The 20,366-nt window shown below is 50.3% G+C and overlaps 1 protein-coding gene across 4 annotated transcripts in view; it reads left to right on the top strand.

The window, feature by feature from the left end:
* The window catches only part of LOC143284892 (uncharacterized), a 129,435-nt gene extending 109,570 nt beyond the window's left edge, over window positions 1-19,865 (top strand). For all 4 annotated transcript variants that reach the window (XM_076592020.1, XM_076592019.1, XM_076592018.1 and 1 more), the window contains one exon: window positions 13,794-19,865. In XM_076592020.1, the coding sequence (XP_076448135.1) occupies window positions 13,794-13,946 (153 nt within the window). In that variant the 3' untranslated portion in view covers window positions 13,947-19,865. The remainder of the gene's footprint in view (window positions 1-13,793) is intronic.
* The last annotated feature ends 501 nt before the right edge of the window (window positions 19,866-20,366 follow it).

Here is a 20,366-nt window from a genome sequence, read left to right as displayed (position 1 = left end):
GGTGTTTGGGAAGAACCAGTGTGGGTGTTTGGGAAGAACCGGTGTGGGCGTGGGTGTGTTTGGGAAGAACTAGTGTGGTTGTGTTTGTGAAGAAGCGGTGTGGGTTTGTTTGGGAAGAACCAGGTGTGGGTGTGTTTGGGAAGAACCGGTGTGGGTGTGTTTGGGAAGAACCGGTGTTGGTGTGTTTGGGAAGAACCGGTGTGGGGGTGTTTGGGAAGAAGCGGTGTGGGTGTGTTTGGGAAGAACCAGTGTGGGTGGGGGTGTGTTTGGGAAGAACCAGTGTGGGTGGGGGTGTGTTTGGGAAGAACCAGTGTGGGTGTTTGGGAAGAACCAGTGTGGGTGTTTGGGAAGAACCGGTGTGGGTGTGTTTGGGAAGAACCAGTGTGGGTGTGTTTGGGAAGAACCAGTGTGGGTGTGTTTGGGAAGAACCGGTGTGGGTGTGGGTGTGTTTGGTAAGAACCAGTGTGGGTGTGTTTGAGAACCGGTGTAGGTGTGGGTGTGTTTGGGAAGAACCGGTGTGGGTGTGTTTGGGAAGAAGCGGGGTGGGTGTGTTTGGGAAGAAGCGGTGTGGGTGTGTTTGGGAAGAACTAGTGTGGGTGTGGTTGTGTTTGGGTAGAACCAGTGTGGGTGTGTTTGGGAAGAAGCGGTGTGGGTGTGTTTGGGAAGAACTAGTGTGGGTGTGGTTGTGTTTGGGTAGAACCAGTGTGGGTGTGTTTGGGAAGAAGCGGTGTGGGTGTGTTTGGGAAGAACCATTGTGGGTGTGTTTGGGAAGAAGCGGTATGGGTGTGGTTGTGTTTGGGAAGAACCAGTGTGGGTGTGTTTGGGAAGAACCAGTGTGTGTGTTTGGGAAGAAGCCGTGTGGGGGTGTTTGGGAAGAACCAGTGTGGGTGTTTGGGAAGAACCGGTGTGGGCGTGGGTGTGTTTGGGAAGAACTAGTGTGGTTGTGTTTGTGAAGAAGCGGTGTGGGTTTGTTTGGGAAGAACCGGTGTGGGTGTGTTTGGGAAGAACCGGTGTTGGTGTGTTTGGGAAGAACCGGTGTGGTTGTGTTTGGGAAGAACCGGTGTGGGGGTGTTTGGGAAGAAGCGGTGTGGGTGTGTTTGGGAAGAACCAGTGTGGGTGGGGGTGTGTTTGGGAAGAACCAGTGTGGGTGGGGGTGTGTTTGGGAAGAACCAGTGTGGGTGGGGGTGTGTTTGGGAAGAACCGGTGTGGAGGTGTTTGGGAATAACCGGTGTGGAGGTGTTTGGGAATAACCGGTGTGGGTGTGTTTGGGAAGCGTTGTGGGGGTGTTTGGGAAGTGTTGTGGGGGTGTTTGGGAAGAACCGGTGTGGGTGTTTGGGAAGAACCGGTGTGGGTGTTTGGGAAGAACCGGTGTAGGTGTGTTTGGGAAGAACCGGTGTGGGTGTTTGGTTCTTCCCAAACACCCCCACACCGCTTCTTCCCGGTGTGGGTGTGTTTGGGAAGAACCGGTGTGGTTCTGTTTGTGAAGACGCGGTGTGGGTGTGTTTGGGAAGAACCAGGTGTGGGTGTGTTTGGGAAGAACCGGTGTGGGTGTGTTTGGGAAGAAGCGGTGTGGGGGTGTTTGGGAAGAACCGGTGTGGGCGTGGGTGTGTTTGGGAAGAACTAGTGTGGTTGTGTTTGTGAAGAAGCGGTGTGGGTTGGTTTGGGAAGAACCAGGTGTGGGTGTGTTTGGGAAGAACCATTGTGGGTGTGTTTGGGAAGAAGCGGTATGGGTGTGGTTGTGTTTGGGAAGAACCAGTGTGGGTGTGTTTGGGAAGAACCAGTGTGTGTGTTTGGGAAGAAGCCGTGTGGGGGTGTTTGGGAAGAACCAGTGTGGGTGTTTGGGAAGAACCGGTGTGGGCGTGGGTGTGTTTGGGAAGAACTAGTGTGGTTGTGTTTGGGAAGAACCGGTGTGGGGGTGTTTGGGAAGAACCGGTGTGGGTGTGTTTGGGAAGAACCGGTGTGGGGGTGTTTGGGAAGAAGCGGTGGGGGTGTGTTTGGGAAGAACCAGTGTGGGTGGGGGTGTGTTTGGGAAGAACCAGTGTGGGTGGGGGTGTGTTTGGGAAGAATCAGTGTGGGTGGGGGTGTGTTTGGGAAGAACCAGTGTGGGTGGGGGTGTGTTTGGGAAGAACCAGTGTTGGTGTTTGGGAAGAACCGGTGTGGGTGTGTTTGGGAAGAACCGGTGCGGGGGTGTTTGGGAAGAACCGGTGCGGGGGTGTTTGGGAAGAACCAGTGTGGGTGTGTTTGGGAAGTGTTGTGGGTGTGTTTGGGAAGCGTTGTGGGGGTGTTTGGGAAGAACCGGTGTGGGTGTGTTTGGGAAGAACCAGTATGGGTGTGTTTGGGAAGCGTTGTGGGGGTGTTTGGGAAGTGTTGTGGGGGTGTTTGGGAAGAACCGGTGTGGGTGTTTGGGAAGAACCGGTGTAGGTGTGTTTGGGAAGAACCGGTGTGGGTGTGTTTGGTTCTTCCCAAACACCCCCACACCGCTTCTTCCCGGTGTGGGTGTGTTTGGGAAGAACCAGTGTGGTTGTGTTTGGGAAGAAGCGGTGTGGGTGTGTTTGGGAAGAACCAGGTGTGGGTGTGTTTGGGAAGAACCGGTGTGGGTGTGTTTGGGAAGAACCGGTGTGGAGGTGTTTGGGAAGAACCAGTGTGGGTGTGGTTGTGTTTGGTAAGAACCAGTGTGGGTGTGGTTGTGTTTGGTAAGAACCAGTGTGGGTGTGTTTGAGAACCGGTGTGGGTGTGTTTGTGAAGAACCGGTGTGGTTGTGTTTGGGAAGAACCAGTGTGGGTGTGTTTGGTTCTTCCCAAACACCCCCACACCGCTTCTTCCCAGTGTGGGTGTGGGTGTGTTTGGGAAGAACTAGTGTGGGTGTGGTTGTGTTTGGTAAGAACCAGTGTGGGTGTGTTTGAGAACCGGTGTGGGTGTGTTTGGGAAGAACCGGTGTGGTCGTGTTTGGGAAGAACCAGTGTGGGTGTGTTTGGTTCTTCCCAAACACCCCCACACCGCTTCTTCCCAGTGTGGGTGTGGGTGTGTTTGGGAAGAACCAGTGTGGTTGTGTTTGTGAAGAAGCGGTGTGGGTGTGTTTGGGAAGAACCAGTTGTGGGTGTGTTTGGGAAGAACCGGTGTGGGGGTGTTTGGGAAGAAGCGGTGTGGGTGTGTTTGGGAAGAACCAGTGTGGGTGGGGGTGTGTTTGGGAAGAACCAGTGTGGGTGTTTGGGAAGAACCGGTGTGGGTGTGTTTGGGAAGAACCAGTGTGGGTGTGTTTGGGAAGAACCAGTGTGGGTGTGTTTGTGAAGAACCGGTGCGGGGGTGTTTGGGAAGAACCAGTGTGGGTGTGTTTGGGAAGCATTGTGGGTGTGTTTGGGAAGCGTTGTGGGGGTGTTTGGGAAGAACCAGTGTGGGTGTGTTTGGGAAGAACCAGTGTGGGTGTGGTTGTTTTTGGGCAGAACCGGTGTGGGTGTGTTTGGGAAGAACCGGTGTGGGTGTGTTTGGGAAGAACCAGTGTGGGTGGGGGTGTGTTTGGGAAGAACCGGTGTGGGTGTGTTTGGGAAGAACCAGTGTGGGTGTGTTTGGTTCTTCCCAAACACCCCCACACCGCTTCTTCCCAGTGTGTTTGGGAAGAACCGGTGTGGGTGTGGGTGTGTTTGGGAAGAACCAGTGTGGTTGTGTTTGTGAAGAAGCGGTGTGGGTTTGTTTGGGAAGAACCAGGTGTGGGTGTGTTTGGGAAGAACCGGTGTGGAGGTGTTTGGGAAGAAGCGGTGTGTTTGGGAATAACCAGTGTGGGTGTGTTTGGGAAGCGTTGTGGGGGTGTTTGGGAAGTGTTGTGGGGGTGTTTGGGAAGAACCGGTGTGGGTGTTTGGGAAGAACCGGTGTAGGTGTGTTTGGGAAGAACCGGTGTGGGTGTTTGGTTCTTCCCAAACACCCCCACACCGCTTCTTCCCGGTGTGGGTGTGTTTGGGAAGAACCGGTGTGGGTGTGTTTGGGAAGAACCAGTGTGGTTGTGTTTGTGAAGAAGCGGTGTGGGTGTGTTTGGGAAGAACCAGGTGTGGGTGTGTTTGGGAAGAACCGGTGTGGGTGTGTTTGGGAAGAACCGGTGTGGGTGTGTTTGGGAAGAAGCGGTGTGGGGGTGTTTGGGAAGAACCAATGTGGGTGTGGTTGTGTTTGGTAAGAACCAGTGTGGGTGTGTTTTAGAACCGGTGTGGGTGTGGGTGTGTTTGGGAAGAAGCGGTGTGGTTGTGTTTGGGAAGAACCAGTGTGGGTGTGTTTGGTTCTTCCCAAACACCCCCACACCGCTTCTTCCCAGTGTGGGTGTGGGTGTGTTTGGGAAGAACCAGTGTGGGTGTGGTTGTGTTTGGTAAGAACCAGTGTGGGTGTGTTTGAGAACCGGTGTAGGTGTGGGTGTGTTTGGGAAGAACCGGTGTGGGTGTGTTTGGGAAGAAGCGGGGTGGGTGTGTTTGGGAAGAAGCGGTGTGGGTGTGTTTGGGAAGAACTAGTGTGGGTGTGGTTGTGTTTGGGTAGAACCAGTGTGGGTGTGTTTGGGAAGAAGCGGTGTGGGTGTGTTTGGGAAGAACCATTGTGGGTGTGTTTGGGAAGAAGCGGTATGGGTGTGGTTGTGTTTGGGAAGAACCAGTGTGGGTGTGTTTGGGAAGAACCAGTGTGTGTGTTTGGGAAGAAGCCGTGTGGGGGTGTTTGGGAAGAACCGGTGTGGGCGTGGGTGTGTTTGGGAAGAACTAGTGTGGTTGTGTTTGTGAAGAAGCGGTGTGGGTGTGTTTGGGAAGAACCGGTGTGGGTGTGTTTGGGAAGAACCGGTGTGGTTGTGTTTGGGAAGAACCGGTGTGGGGGTGTTTGGGAAGAAGCGGTGTGGGTGTGTTTGGGAAGAACCAGTGTGGGGGTGGGGGTGTGTTTGGGAAGAACCAGTGTGGGGGTGGGGGTGTGTTTGGGAAGAACCAGTGTGGGTGTTTGGGAAGAACCGGTGTGGGTGTGTTTGGGAAGAACCAGTGTGGGGGTGGGGGTGTGTTTGGGAAGAACCGGTGTGGGTGTGTTTGGGAAGAACCAGTGTGGGTGTGGTTGTTTTTGGGCAGAACCGGTGTGGGTGTGTTTGGGAAGAACCGGTGTGGGTGTGTTTGGGAAGAACCAGTGTGGGTGGGGGTGTGTTTGGGAAGAACCGGTGTGGGTGTGTTTGGGAAGAACCAGTGTGGGTGTGTTTGGTTCTTCCCAAACACCCCCACACCGCTTCTTCCCAGTGTGTTTGGGAAGAACCGGTGTGGGTGTGGGTGTGTTTGGGAAGAACTAGTGTGGTTGTGTTTGTGAAGAAGCGGTGTGGGTTTGTTTGGGAAGAACCAGGTGTGGGTGTGTTTGGGAATAACAAGTGTGGGTGTGTTTGGGAATAACCAGTGTGGGTGTGTTTGGGAAGCGTTGTGGGGTGTTTGGGAAGAACCAGTGTGGGTGTGTTTGGGAAGAACCAGTGTGGGTGTGGTTGTTTTTGGGCAGAACCGGTGTGGGTATGTTTGGGAAGAACCGGTGTGGGTGTGTTTGGGAAGAACCAGTGTGGGTGGGGGGGTGTTTGGGAAGAACCAGTGTGGGTGGGGGTGTGTTTGGGAAGAACCAGTGTGGGTGTTTGGGAAGAACCGGTGTGGGTGTGTTTGGGAAGAACCAGTGTGGGTGTGTTTGGGAAGAACCGGTGCGGGGGTGTTTGGGAAGAACCAGTGTGGGTGTGTTTGGGAAGCGTTGTGGGTGTGTTTGGGAAGCGGTGTGGGTGTGTTTGGGAAGAACCAGTGTGGGTGTGGTTGTTTTTGGGCAGAACCGGTGTGGGTGTGTTTGGGAAGAACCGGTGTGGGTGTGTTTGGGAAGCACCAGTGTGGGTGGGGGTGTGTTTGGGAAGAACGGGTGTGGGCGTGGGTGTGTTTGGGAAGAACTAGTGTGGTTGTGTTTGTGAAGAACCGGTGTGGGTGTGTTTGGGAAGAACCAGTGTGGGTGGGGGTGTGTTTGGGAAGAACCGGTGTGGGTGTGTTTGGGAAGAACCAGTGTGGGTGTGTTTGGTTCTTCCCAAACACCCCCACACCGCTTCTTCCCAGTGTGTTTGGGAAGAACCGGTGTGGGTGTGGGTGTGTTTGGGAAGAACCAGTGTGGTTGTGTTTGTGAAGAAGCGGTGTGGGTTTGTTTGGGAAGAACCAGGTGTGGGTGTGTTTGGGAAGAACCGGTGTGGAGGTGTTTGGGAAGAAGCGGTGTGTTTGGGAATAACCAGTGTGGGTGTGTTTGGGAAGCGTTGTGGGGGTGTTTGGGAAGTGTTGTGGGGGTGTTTGGGAAGAACCGGTGTGGGTGTTTGGGAAGAACCGGTGTGGGTGTTTGGGAAGAACCGGTGTAGGTGTGTTTGGGAAGAACCGGTGTGGGTGTTTGGTTCTTCCCAAACACCCCCACACCGCTTCTTCCCGGTGTGGGTGTGTTTGGGAAGAACCGGTGTGGGTGTGTTTGGGAAGAACCAGTGTGGTTGTGTTTGTGAAGAAGCGGTGTGGGTGTGTTTGGGAAGAACCAGGTGTGGGTGTGTTTGGGAAGAACCGGTGTGGGTGTGTTTGGGAAGAAGCGGTGTGGGGGTGTTTGGGAAGAACCAATGTGGGTGTGGTTGTGTTTGGTAAGAACCAGTGTGGGTGTGTTTTAGAACCGGTGTGGGTGTGGGTGTGTTTGGGAAGAAGCGGTGTGGTTGTGTTTGGGAAGAACCAGTGTGGGTGTGTTTGGTTCTTCCCAAACACCCCCACACCGCTTCTTCCCAGTGTGGGTGTGGGTGTGTTTGGGAAGAACCAGTGTGGGTGTGGTTGTGTTTGGTAAGAACCAGTGTGGGTGTGTTTGAGAACCGGTGTAGGTGTGGGTGTGTTTGGGAAGAACCGGTGTGGGTGTGTTTGGGAAGAAGCGGGGTAGGTGTGTTTGGGAAGAAGCGGGGTGGGTGTGTTTGGGAAGAAGCGGTGTGGGTGTGTTTGGGAAGAACTAGTGTGGGTGTGGTTGTGTTTGGGTAGAACCAGTGTGGGTGTGTTTGGGAAGAAGCGGTGTGGGTGTGTTTGGGAAGAACCATTGTGGGTGTGTTTGGGAAGAAGCGGTATGGGTGTGGTTGTGTTTGGGAAGAACCAGTGTGGGTGTGTTTGGGAAGAAGCGGTGTGGGGGTGTTTGGGAAGAACCAGTGTGGGTGTTTGGGAAGAACCGGTGTGGGCGTGGGTGTGTTTGGGAAGAAGCGGTGTGGGTGTGTTTGTGAAGAAGCGGTGTGGGTGTGTTTGGGAAGAACCGGTGTGGGTGTGTTTGGGAAGAACCGGTGTGGTTGTGTTTGGGAAGAAGCGGTGGGGGTGTGTTTGGGAAGAACCAGTGTGGGTGGGGGTGTGTTTGGGAAGAACCAGTGTGGGTGGGGGTGTGTTTGGGAAGAACCAGTGTGGGTGTTTGGGAAGAACCGGTGTGGGTGTGTTTGGGAAGAACCAGTGTGGGTGTGTTTGGGAAGAACCGGTGCGGGGGTGTTTGGGAAGAACCAGTGTGGGTGTGTTTGGGAAGCGTTGTGGGTGTGTTTGGGAAGCGTTGTGGGGGTGTTTGGGAAGAACCAGTGTGGGTGTGTTTGGGAAGAACCAGTGTGGGTGTGGTTGTTTTTGGGCAGAACCGGTGTGGGTGTGTTTGGGAAGAACCAGTGTGGGTGGGGGTGTGTTTGGGAAGAACCGGTGTGGGTGTGTTTGGGAAGAACCAGTGTGGGTGTGTTTGGTTCTTCCCAAACACCCCCACACCGCTTCTTCCCAGTGTGTTTGGGAAGAACCGGTGTGGGTGTGTTTGGGAAGAACCAGTGTGGTTGTGTTTGTGAAGAAGCGGTGTGGGTTTGTTTGGGAAGAACCAGGTGTGGGTGTGTTTGGGAAGAACCGGTGTGGAGGTGTTTGGGAAGAAGCGGTGTGGGTGTGTTTGGGAATAACCAGTGTGGGTGTGTTTGGGAAGCGTTGTGGGGGTGTTTGGGAAGCGTTGTGGGGGTGTTTGGGAAGAACCAGTGTGGGTGTGTTTGGGAAGAACCAGTGTGGGTGTGGTTGTTTTTGGGCAGAACCGGTGTGGGTGTGTTTGGAAAAACCGGTGTGGGTGTGTTTGGGAAGCACCAGTGTGGGTGGGGGTGTGTTTGGGAAGAACCGGTGTGGGTGTGTTTGGTTCTTCCCAAACACCCCCACACCGCTTCTTCCCAGTGTGTTTGGGAAGAACCGGTGTGGGTGTGGGTGTGTTTGGGAAGAACCAGTGTGGTTGTGTTTGTGAAGAAGCGGTGTGGGTTTGTTTGGGAAGAACCAGGTGTGGGTGTGTTTGGGAAGAACCGGTGTGGAGGTGTTTGGGAAGAAGCGGTGTGGGTGTGTTTGGGAATAACCAGTGTGGGTGTGTTTGGGAAGCGTTGTGGGGGTGTTTGGGAAGTGTTGTGGGGGTGTTTGGGAAGAACCGGTGTGGGTGTTTGGGAAGAACCGGTGTGGGTGTGTTTGGGAAGAAGCGGTGTGGGTGTGTTTGGGAAGAACCGGTGTGGGTGTGTTTGGGAAGAACCGGTGTGGGTGTGTTTGGGAAGAAGCGGTGTGGGGGTGTTTGGGAAGAACCAATGTGGGTGTGGTTGTGTTTCGTAAGAACCAGTGTGGGTGTGTTTGGGAAGAAGTCGTGTGGGTGTGTTTGGGAAGAAGCGGTGTGGGTGTGTTTGGGAAGAAGCGGTATGGGTGTGGTTGTGTTTGGGAAGAACCAGTGTGGGTGTGTTTGGGAAGAACCGGTGTGGGCGTGGGTGTGTTTGGGAAGAACTAGTGTGGTTGTGTTTGTGAAGAAGCGGTGTGGGTTTGTTTGGGAAGAACCAGGTGTGGGTGTGTTTGGGAAGAACCATTGTGGGTGTGTTTGGGAAGAAGCGGTATGGGTGTGGTTGTGTTTGGGAAGAACCAGTGTGGGTGTGTTTGGGAAGAACCAGTGTGTGTGTTTGGGAAGAAGCCGTGTGGGGGTGTTTGGGAAGAACCAGTGTGGGTGTTTGGGAAGAACCGGTGTGGGCGTGGGTGTGTTTGGGAAGAACTAGTGTGGTTGTGTTTGTGAAGAAGCGGTGTGGGTTTGTTTGGGAAGAACCAGGTGTGGGTGTGTTTGGGAAGAACCAGGTGTGGGTGTGTTTGGGAAGAACCGGTGTGGGTGTGTTTGGGAAGAACCGGTGTGGGGGTGTTTGGGAAGGGAAGAAGCGGTGTGGGTGTGTTTGGGAAGAACCAGTGTGGGTGGGGGTGTGTTTGGGAAGAACCAGTGTGGGTGGGGGTGTGTTTGGGAAGAACCAGTGTGGGTGGGGGTGTGTTTGGGAAGAACCAGTGTGGGTGTTTGGGAAGAACCGGTGTGGGTGTGTTTGGGAAGAACCAGTGTGGGTGTGTTTGGGAAGAACCAGTGTGGGTGTGTTTGGGAAGAACCGGTGCGGGGGTGTTTGGGAAGAACCAGTGTGGGTGTGTTTGGGAAGCGTTGTGGGTGTGTTTGGGAAGCGTTGTGGGGGTGTTTGGGAAGAACCAGTGTGGGTGTGTTTGGGAAGAACCAGTATGGGTGTGTTTGGGAAGCGTTGTGGGGGTGTTTGGGAAGTGTTGTGGGGGTGTTTGGGAAGAACCGGTGTAGGTGTGTTTGGGAAGAACCGGTGTGGGTGTTTGGTTCTTCCCAAACACCCCCACACCGCTTCTTCCCGGTGTGGGTGTGTTTGGGAAGAACCGGTGTGGGTGTGTTTGGGAAGAACCAGTGTGGGTGTGTTTGGGAAGAACCGGTGTGGGTGTGTTTGGGAAGAACCGGTGTGGGTGTGTTTGGGAAGAACCGGTGTGGGTGGGGGGGTGTTTGGGAAGAACCAGTGTGGGTGGGGGTGTGTTTGGGAAGAACCAGTGTGGGTGGGGGTGTGTTTGGGAAGAACCAGTGTGGGTGTTTGGGAAGAACCAGTGTGGGTGTTTGGGAAGAACCAGTGTGGGTGTTTGGGAAGAACCAGTGTGGGTGTTTGGGAAGAACCGGTGTGGGTGTGTTTGGGAAGAACCAGTGTGGGTGTGTTTGGGAAGAACCGGTGCGGGGGTGTTTGGGAAGAACCAGTGTGGGTGTGTTTGGGAAGCGTTGTGGGTGTGTTTGGGAAGCGGTGTGGGTGTGTTTGGGAAGAACCAGTGTGGGTGTGGTTGTTTTTGGGCAGAACCGGTGTGGGTGTGTTTGGGAAGAACCGGTGTGGGTGTGTTTGGGAAGAACCAGTGTGGGTGGGGGTGTGTTTGGGAAGAACCGGTGTGGGTGTGTTTGGTTCTTCCCAAACACCCCCACACCGCTTCTTCCCAGTGTGTTTGGGAAGAACCGGTGTGGGTGTGGGTGTGTTTGGGAAGAACCAGTGTGGTTGTGTTTGTGAAGAAGCGGTGTGGGTTTGTTTGGGAAGAACCAGGTGTGGGTGTGTTTGGGAAGAACCGGTGTGGAGGTGTTTGGGAATAACCAGTGTGGGGGTGTTTGGGAAGAACCGGTGTGAGTGTTTGGGAAGAACCGGTGTGGGTGTTTGGGAAGAACCGGTGTAGGTGTGTTTGGGAAGAACCGGTGTGGTTGTGTTTGTGAAGAAGCGGTGTGGGGGTGTTTGTGAAGAAGCGGTGTGGGGGTGTTTGGGAAAACTAGTGTGGTTGTGTTTGTGAAGAAGCGGTGTGGGTTGGTTTGGGAAGAACCAGGTGTGGGTGTGTTTGGGAAGAAGCGGTATGGGTGTGGTTGTGTTTGGGAAGAACCAGTGTGGGTGTGTTTGGGAAGAACCAGTGTGTGTGTTTGGGAAGAAGCCGTGTGGGGGTGTTTGGGAAGAACCAGTGTGGGCGTGGGTGTGTTTGGGAAGAACTAGTGTGGTTGTGTTTGTGAAGAACCAGGTGTGGGTGTGTTTGTGAAGAACCAGGTGTGGGTGTGTTTGGGAAGAACCAGGTGTGGGTGTGTTTGGGAAGAACCGGTGTGGGTGTGTTTGGGAAGAACCGGTGTGGGTGTGTTTGGGAAGAACCGGTGTGGGGGTGTTTGGGAAGAACCGGTGTGGGTGTGTTTGGGAAGAACCAGTGTGGGTGGGGGTGTGTTTGGGAAGAACCAGTGTGGGTGGGGGTGTGTTTGGGAAGAACCAGTGTGGTTGTGTTTGTGAAGAAGCGGTGTGGGTGTGTTTGGGAAGAACCGGTGTGGGTGTGTTTGGGAAGAACCGGTGTGGGTGTGTTTGGGAAGAAGCGGTGTGGGTGTGTTTGGGAAGAACCAGTGTGGGTGTGGTTGTGTTTGGTAAGAACCAGTGTGGGTGTGTTTGGGAAGAAGCGGTGTGGGTGTGTTTGGGAAGAACCATTGTGGGTGTGTTTGGGAAGAAGCGGTATGGGTGTGGTTGTGTTTGGGAAGAACCAGTGTGGGTGTGTTTGGGAAGAACCAGTGTGTGTGTTTGGGAAGAAGCCGTGTGGGGGTGTTTGGGAAGAACCAGTGTGGGTGTTTGGGAAGAACCGGTGTGGGCGTGGGTGTGTTTGGGAAGAACTAGTGTGGTTGTGTTTGTGAAGAAGCGGTGTTGGTTTGTTTGGGAAGAACCAGGTGTGGGTGTGTTTGGGAAGAACCATTGTGGGTGTGTTTGGGAAGAAGCGGTATGGGTGTGGTTGTGTTTGGGAAGAACCAGTGTGGGTGTGTTTGGGAAGAACCAGTGTGTGTGTTTGGGAAGAAGCCGTGTGGGGGTGTTTGGGAAGAACCAGTGTGGGTGTTTGGGAAGAACCGGTGTGGGCGTGGGTGTGTTTGGGAAGAACTAGTGTGGTTGTGTTTGTGAAGAAGCGGTGTGGGTTTGTTTGGGAAGAACCAGGTGTGGGTGTGTTTGGGAAGAACCAGGTGTGGGTGTGTTTGGGAAGAACCGGTGTGGGTGTGTTTGGGAAGAACCGGTGTGGGTGTGTTTGGGAAGAACCGGTGTGGGGGTGTTTGGGAAGAAGCGGTGTGGGTGTGTTTGGGAAGAACCAGTGTGGGTGGGGGTGTGTTTGGGAAGAACCAGTGTGGGTGGGGGTGTGTTTGGGAAGAACCAGTGTGGGTGTTTGGGAAGAACCGGTGTGGGTGTGTTTGGGAAGAACCAGTGTGGGTGTGTTTGGGAAGAACCAGTGTGGGTGTGTTTGGGAAGAACCGGTGCGGGGGTGTTTGGGAAGAACCAGTGTGGGTGTGTTTGGGAAGTGTTGTGGGTGTGTTTGGGAAGTGTTGTGGGTGTGTTTGGGAAGCGTTGTGGGGGTGTTTGGGAAGAACCAGTGTGGGTGTGTTTGGGAAGAACCAGTATGGGTGTGTTTGGGAAGCGTTGTGGGGGTGTTTGGGAAGTGTTGTGGGGGTGTTTGGGAAGAACCGGTGTGGGTGTTTGGGAAGAACCGGTGTAGGTGTGTTTGGGAAGAACCGGTGTGGGTGTGTTTGGTTCTTCCTAAACACCCCCACACCGCTTCTTCCCGGTGTGGGTGTGTTTGGGAAGAACCAGTGTGGTTGTGTTTGGGAAGAAGCGGTGTGGGTGTGTTTGGGAAGAACCAGGTGTGGGTGTGTTTGGGAAGAACCGGTGTGGGTGTGTTTGGGAAGAACCGGTGTGGAGGTGTTTGGGAAGAAGCGGTGTGGGTGTGTTTGGGAAGAAGCGGTGTGGGTGTGGGTGTGTTTGGGAAGAACTAGTGTGGGTGTGGTTGTGTTTGGTAAGAACCAGTGTGGGTGTGTTTGAGAACCGGTGTGGGTGTGTTTGGGAAGAACCGGTGTGGTCGTGTTTGGGAAGAACCAGTGTGGGTGTGTTTGGTTCTTCCCAAACACCCCCACACCGCTTCTTCCCAGTGTGGGTGTGGGGGTGTTTGGGAAGAACTAGTGTGGGTGTGGTTGTGTTTGGTAAGAACCAGTGTGGGTGTGTTTGAGAACCGGTGTGGGTGTGTTTGGGAAGAACCGGTGTGGTCGTGTTTGGGAAGAACCAGTGTGGGTGTGTTTGGTTCTTCCCAAACACCCCCACACCGCTTCTTCCCAGTGTGGGTGTGGGTGTGTTTGGGAAGAACCAGTGTGGGTGTGGTTGTGTTTGGGAAGAACCAGTGTGGGTGTGTTTGAGAACCGGTGTGGGTGTGTTTGGGAAGAACCGGTGTGGTCGTGTTTGGGAAGAACCAGTGTGGGTGTGTTTGGTTCTTCCCAAACACCCCCACACTGCTTCTTCCCAGTGTGGGTGTGGGTGTGTTTGGGAAGAACCAGTGTGGGTGTGGTTGTGTTTGGGAAGAAGCGGTGTGGGTGTGTTTGGGAAGAACCATTGTGGGTGTGTTTGGGAAGAAGCGGTATGGGTGTGGTTGTGTTTGGGAAGAACCAGTGTGGGTGTGTTTGGGAAGAACCGGGATTCTAGTGTGCAATTTGATTTATTAGTGTTCATTACATGACTGAATTCCACTGCAGCTGGTGGACTGTTCTGTTGTTTTTTTTAGCTTCCCTGTCATCTGCACCATTTCAGTAGCATTGTCCATGTGATCATTCCGAGTCGATGAGGCACAGTCACACTTGGAGAAATAGTGTGAAGTTGGCCATACAACAAATACTGACTTACGACTGATTAGTCTGAAGTTTACCATAGAACAAATACGGACTGAGGACTGACTATAGGGAACAGGGAAAGCCGGCTGTAGATGGCTTTAGAATACACGGAGAACAATTATTTTGCTGTCATGTGTGATCAGTCTTTATTGCTGTAAAGAGATAGGAAGGACATTTCCTATGTTAGGTCCTCTTGCAAATTATCAACAAATCATTAACACTTTGCCAACAAGGCATTTGATGGAAATCCTACAAACTACTACAGCACATGGTTGCTGCAGTGAAAACACTACCTGTGTGTACCGTTACAGGTGCATGCCGCTCCAAACCGTTACCACGCAGCCTACCTGGGGGCGTGTTCTGTGGCCGCCATGCCCCAGTTCACGGACATGGCCATCTCACGGGAGGAGTGGCGCAGCCAGGGGGTCAAGGCCTTCCGCAAGTGGCAGACACCTGCATCGTGACGGAGGCAAGTGATGTGATGACGCCGGCGTCATGACAGAGGCCAGCGGTGTGCTGACACAATGGCAGAGTGCATGTGTCTCCCCCTGGTGGGGGACAGGGACACTTGAGCGTTTGTTGTTGCTGAGTGAGCCAGTCTCTTTGTGTTAAAAGTCTGGTCCCTGTATCGGTAAGTTTGAAATGGCAAAATGTGTGTCAGCCTCTGTTGCTTCGGACATTTGAAAAAGCTTGATCATAAACTGAATTGTATTATATTTACTCGGAAGTCGCTGCCATGAAAGCACTCTTGATATTTTGCCCTGTCTCCAGACACATGGATAATTACAAGTCATCCTAGAAGCTGACAGAGAGGGGGAGAGAGAGAAACATAGCTCTGTTGGGGAAACCAGACGCAGTGTCAAACCCTCCAGAGGACATGAGGGTGCTGGCATGATCAGAGAGTAGGTGAAACAGGAATAGGTGAATTGGACCTGCACCTTCCTGTGTCATTATGGGAAAAGCGTGTGTGTGTGGTTTTGCACACCGGTGTCTGCACGCATGTGCGTGTGTGGTTTTGCACACCAGTGTCTGCATGCATGTGTGTGCCTTTTTTCTTTTTTTTTTTTTTTCCTTCCTTCCTTTCTAAACACAAACCTTGGGTAGACCCTAGAGGCCTGATCAGTGCGTTGGGTTTACCTGAAGATCAGGCATCTACTTACGTGGTGTGGTGTACACATATCAGTCCATATGGGTGGACACCTCCTTGAAACTGGGTAAAAAGTGTGCATTGAGCTGTCATGGACACCGATTGCCATGACAGGGTGGGTAGAGGGGGAGGAGAAGTGTGTCATTCTGATATGTCTGTGTATTAAATGAATCTGTACAAACTGTGCATAACAAAATTTACGTCAGACATGAACATGATAATCTGAATCTGTACAAATTGTGTTTGAGGAATTTATGTCAATGTGGCACGAGTTGTCCCTGTAGAAAAATTTGCTTTTTTTTTTTTTACACAAAAACAAATACCCATGGAACAAAAAGTAGTGGTGCTCTGATTGTAGTGGCCTGGTCTCATTGGGGATAACAGCTTGAATTTCACACAGAGAATTGTGATATGACGAAAGAATAATAAAAGGACGACATTGAAAATGTGCCAGTGCCTGAAATTCGGATATTTTTCTTTGAAAGCTTTGAAGGACATCCAGCAAATTGTGCACTGGAAAATTTCTCAGAAATGCATAGAAGTGGAAAGACATTTAGTGTGGTTAAACACATAGGAAATATGTACAGTTTCTGTTCAAGTTCCATTTGAAAACTTGTTTTTTCACAAGTACAAGCCAGTTATAAAGAAGACTCCAAAGTTACAACAAAGAAGGCCGGAGTGAAATGAAAATAAAACCCGATATGAAATGTTATTAAACGGATAGTGTAGTTTTGGAAGTCATCACTATCATCTAGACTTTGCAGGGCAAATGAGCCTGACAAAGCCAAGAATAAAGTCCAGCATATCTTTTCCTTATGATTTCTTCAACAACAACAAAAGTCCACGTCCATACAGTGATCCACTGTCACCCAGGGAGGTAGATGTCCACCCAGATAATTTTTTTTGGTCATTGTTTCAACTTGTCTTGCATTTTATGTGAAGTTTTGTCTTGCATTTTATGTGAAGTTTTGGAGCTGTCTTCCTGGTGACAGGAGACTCAACAGGATCCACTGCATGCTGATCATCTCTTGACTCCAGCTTGAGGAGCAGACCAATGACTGGTTTTTAACTATCATCTGTTTTTTTGGGGGTTTGCATATGTCACGTTTTTTTGGGTGGTTACTTGATATGAAAGATGCCAGTGCATGTCATGACTGCATTTCTATTTGTCACATTCCACGACACTGTACTGTTCTTTCAGATAGTTGTAATGACAGGTCTGTGGTGTGCTGGTCAAATCCTGAATGACATGCTTATTGGATATTGGCATGTGTAAACTTGCATCATTGTGCTGGTTTCAACAGGAGGGCGGCACTTAGATTCATCCGGACGTAAACTCAACCTGTGTAATGATTCACCTGTATGGAAACAGTCTGTCATCACCAGTCGCAGTTGTCCTTGTGTGTCAGTCAGAATCATGTGTCATGATCAGCATAGATTTTAAAGTCTATAAAGAGTTGACTTCACCAGGGGGGGAAACAAAACAGATCTGCTTCAGCTTGCCTTTTCCTTTCTGTTCCAAACATCTTGTGTTATATTTAGTGGATAACACCTGAATCTTGAAGGCCTTGCCTCTCATGTTGTTCAATGTTTGATCTTTTGACTTGCCAGCAGTGCATAACCAGTTTCTTTCCTGCAGTTTAGTGTTTACTGGCCCCTTCCATGTGGACTCACAGAGGGGGGGGGGGTGTCCTTATGCAATAGACAGGATGTATTCAAGTTCCAGGATCTGTCGTTCTGGACGGCTTCTCAGGGAGACACTGGACTGTTCTCAATGTGTATTGACCACCTGTATTGTTCATCATGGGTATTCACATCATACAGGTCTGCCATTGGCCATCCTCCATCATACAGGTCTGCCATTGGCTGTCCTCCATCATACTGGTCTGCCATTGGCTGTCCTCCATCATACTGGTCTGCCATTGGTCATCCTCCATCATACAGGTCTGCCATTGGTCGTCCTCCATCATACTGGTCTGCCATTGGTCATCCTCCATCATACAGGTCTGCCATTGGTCATCCTCCATCATACTGGTCTGACATACTATAAACCTCACACAGCATAAACAAAATAATAACTGTAAACAATGAAAGAAATCATTACAGTGTGATTTTGTCCTATGTACTGTTGTGATGGTTTTGTAGAGTGCTGGGGTACTTTGAATCTGTCCTGAAAATACATGTCATGGTATGTTATGGTTCAATTTCATACATATCATAGTTTGATTTAAAAAAAAAAATTTTTTTTTTTTTTTACACATGATTTATTTCTTACATATGATTTGATTTCATACATATCTGGTTTGATTTTGGTGGTTCTTATATTATGTGCTATTAGATTCAATCAGATCAATGTACATTACCAGTTTTGTGAAGTATAATTGGACTTGAGGTATTGCAAATTGTATTAATGCATAGCTTTTGTGCATTCATATTGTAGTAGTTAGTAGGACTACAGTTTGTCTATGTACGCTTCCGTTGTGACTGTGTCAGTTATAGGTTTGCATGCTACCTGTTGTGGTTTTTTGAAAAAAAGTTTTGATACTTGTGTTTTTGTCCCCCTTGTGCTGTTTTTTCTGACTGTACAAGATGGTGGGATGAGCATTCCTGTGCTCACTCTCTCCGCCCTGTGGTTTGTTCACTTGAGTTGTCTGTCCACACTGTTCTGGTCGAGTTGTGTTTAACGACCTATCGGCTTCATGTCCTTAAGGTCAAATACTGTTATTCCGCTCATCCCAAGACATAGGATATGGAGGTATCCTTCCTTCCCACCCACGAGTTGGTGTTTACTTCATGAACGGACTCACAGACTGGTTCGAGGTGTCATCTGGAGTGAGACAAGGGTGTGTTCTATCACCGTTACTTTTCATCATATACATGGATAAAATCACAAAAGAAGCAAACCCCAACCCAGAAGATCTGAATGAGATGCTGTTTGCAGATGACCAAAGCCTGGCACATGAGAAAGAAGAACAACTTCAAGAGCACACAGACAGACTGAACACACAGTGTGAGGAGCTCAACATGAAGATCAGCATCAGCAAAACCGAGACGATGAAGGTCAGCAGAACACCTGGCAACCTAAACATCAACGTCAAAGGAATTCCGCTGAAACAAGTCAGCGAGTTCAAGTATCTCGGCAGTATTTTCTCGGAAGATGGACGTCTCAACAGAGAGATTGAGACGAGAGTACAGAACGCGTCACCTACCAGCTTGCCCCACTCCTCGAGCATCCCAACATCCCCATTGAGACCAAAGCCAAACTCATTACCTCCATCTTCATCTCCACCTTGACCTACCAGTGCCAGACATGGACCCCGACAAAAAGTCTGGAACGCAAAATAACCACTTGCGAGATACGATGTCTGAGGAGAGCCGTCAACAGGACCAGACGGGACATGATCAGAAACACCAGGATCAGAGAAATGGTGGGAACAACACCTGTCCTCCACCATATCCAAAGGCAAACGATCAGATGGTTTGGACATCTAACACGTATGCCATCTCACCAGATGGCCAGTAAAGCGTACAACAAAAGGATATCAGGATACAAGGCAAGAGGAAGACCTGGATTGACGGTGTGAAAGAAACCCTGAAGACCCACAACATTTCACCCAACGAGGCCTTCCAGCTTGCCAGGGCCCGTCAGCTCTTTCTCCCCTCGACGCCCTAGATGGTACAAGGGGACGGATAAAGTAAAGTAAAGTTTACTTCATGCAGTTACATAGGCATCACTTTCCACCCTCAAGTTCATAGGGATGTTAATTAAGATGTATGAAAAAAATGTGCTTCTTGTGATATGTGTAAAACCATAGTTTTCTTTGTGAATGTGTGTCCGTTTTGTCTAGAGACTGAGAGGAATATGTTTTTAAAGCTAATGGGTTTTTCTTTTTGTGTGCTACTGGCAGTGCCAGAATCTGAAGCGTTGGACTTTTGAAGAGTGATCTGAGTCCAAGGCCCCAGTTTGGCGTGTCCTGCATTCTAACTTCCCCTCACTCCATCTGGCCATGAATGAGTATTGGCCCTTGCCTTCTGATGCCGAGCCTTAGACACAAAATATGAATTCACTGCCTCTGTGCTATGGGGCCTTTGATCTTAATCACATCAAAAGTGAAGAAAAAAAACTGGGTGACTATAATGCATCATGTTGTCATAAAAATGATGATAAATGTATTGGGTTATGTATGCAGGAGTTTGATATCTTGTTTTCTAAAGGGAACGTACATTTATACTTTGTGTTCTGGAATGGTATTTGTATGCATGTAATACGTACATAAAATATGTAATTTTGGTTTCATGCAAGTCGGACCATGTTGGAAGCATTAATGGTTATTTGAAATGAATTTTAAATGTTGGGTACTGCACTTTCGGAATCTTTTTAATTTAAGGTGTTTATATTTGGTAATCTTAACTGACTGGCTATTTACAGTAAGGCTACGATTACACGAAGCCCAACCAGTTGCTGACAGCAGCTGGCTGAGAATTGTGTGCAGGTCATTTTGTGCTTTCCTACCATGCATGCCGGCGGTTATTTTACACTGACCACCAGTCATCTCCTAACCAGTTTTTGGATTTGTGGTGTGCACACAAACAAGACTACTGGCTGGTACAAGGGACGGATCTCAACAGTGACACCAGCAAAGTGAATCCCTGATTCATGATGGACAAAGAAAAACATTGTAGATTGTTTACCACTGAGGTATGAAATGATGGTATTCTCCATGCGAGTTAATGAATTGATGGGTATTCTCCATGCGAGTTAACAAATTGGATTGATGGAATTATTGATGACAAATCCGTTTCATGTCTTAAAATGCACCACAATAATATTTGTTTATTCTGTCTAGAATATGGTTTCTAGCAGGCAGCAACTGGCTGTATCTGATAAGAACTGTGTTGCAACTGGCTGGGCTGAGTGTGAAAGTTGCCTAACAGGTGTGTCTTCATGCTTGTCAAGTACTGTAATCAGACTTACCTTTCTGGATATCTGTTCTGACATTGATCCATATGCTCCTTTACTTATTGTGTGTTCTGCATGCCCCACTGAAAGAGAAGACAGGGTCGTGGTATGCTTTTAAACACCCCCAGTCTTTATTTATGATGACACTGTGAAAAGAGTATATGTTGAAAATGAATCCAACGAAAATTCAAAGACAGACCTGCTGTATGGCAAGCAGTTCACACTGTAGAATTGTGCGTCCTCTGTTGTGTCGGTTGTGCATCCTGGGTTGTGTCAGTTATGTGTTCAGTGTGTCCGTCATGGCCTGGGTTGTGTCAGTTGTGTGTTATGTGTTCAGTGTGTCAATCATGGCCTGGGTTGTGTCAGTTATGTGTTCAGTGTGTCAGCCATGGCCTGGGTTGTGTCAGTTGTGTGTTATGTGTTCAGTGTGTCAATCATGGCCTGGGTTGTGTCAGTTGTGTTATGTGTTCAGTGTGTCAGCCATGGCCTGGGTTGTCAGTTGTGTGTTCAGTGTGTCAGCCATGGCCTGGGTTGTGTCAGTTATGTGTTCAGTGTGTCAGCCATGGCCTGGGTTGTCAGTTGTGTGTTATGTGTGCAGTGTGTCAATCATGGCCTGGGTTGTGTCAGTTGTGTTATGTGTTCAGTGTGTCAATCATGGCCTGGGTTGTGTCAGTTGTGTATTATGTGTTCAGTGTCTCAGCTATGGCCTGGGTTGTGTCAGTTGTGTTTTCAGTGTGTCAATCATGGCCTGGGTTGTGTCTGTGTGTTCAGTGTGTC

This window comes from Babylonia areolata, chromosome 8, assembly GCF_041734735.1.
Source record: "Babylonia areolata isolate BAREFJ2019XMU chromosome 8, ASM4173473v1, whole genome shotgun sequence".
NCBI lineage: Eukaryota > Metazoa > Mollusca > Gastropoda > Neogastropoda > Buccinidae > Babylonia > Babylonia areolata.
This window is presented reverse-complemented; position numbering and strand designations above follow the sequence as displayed.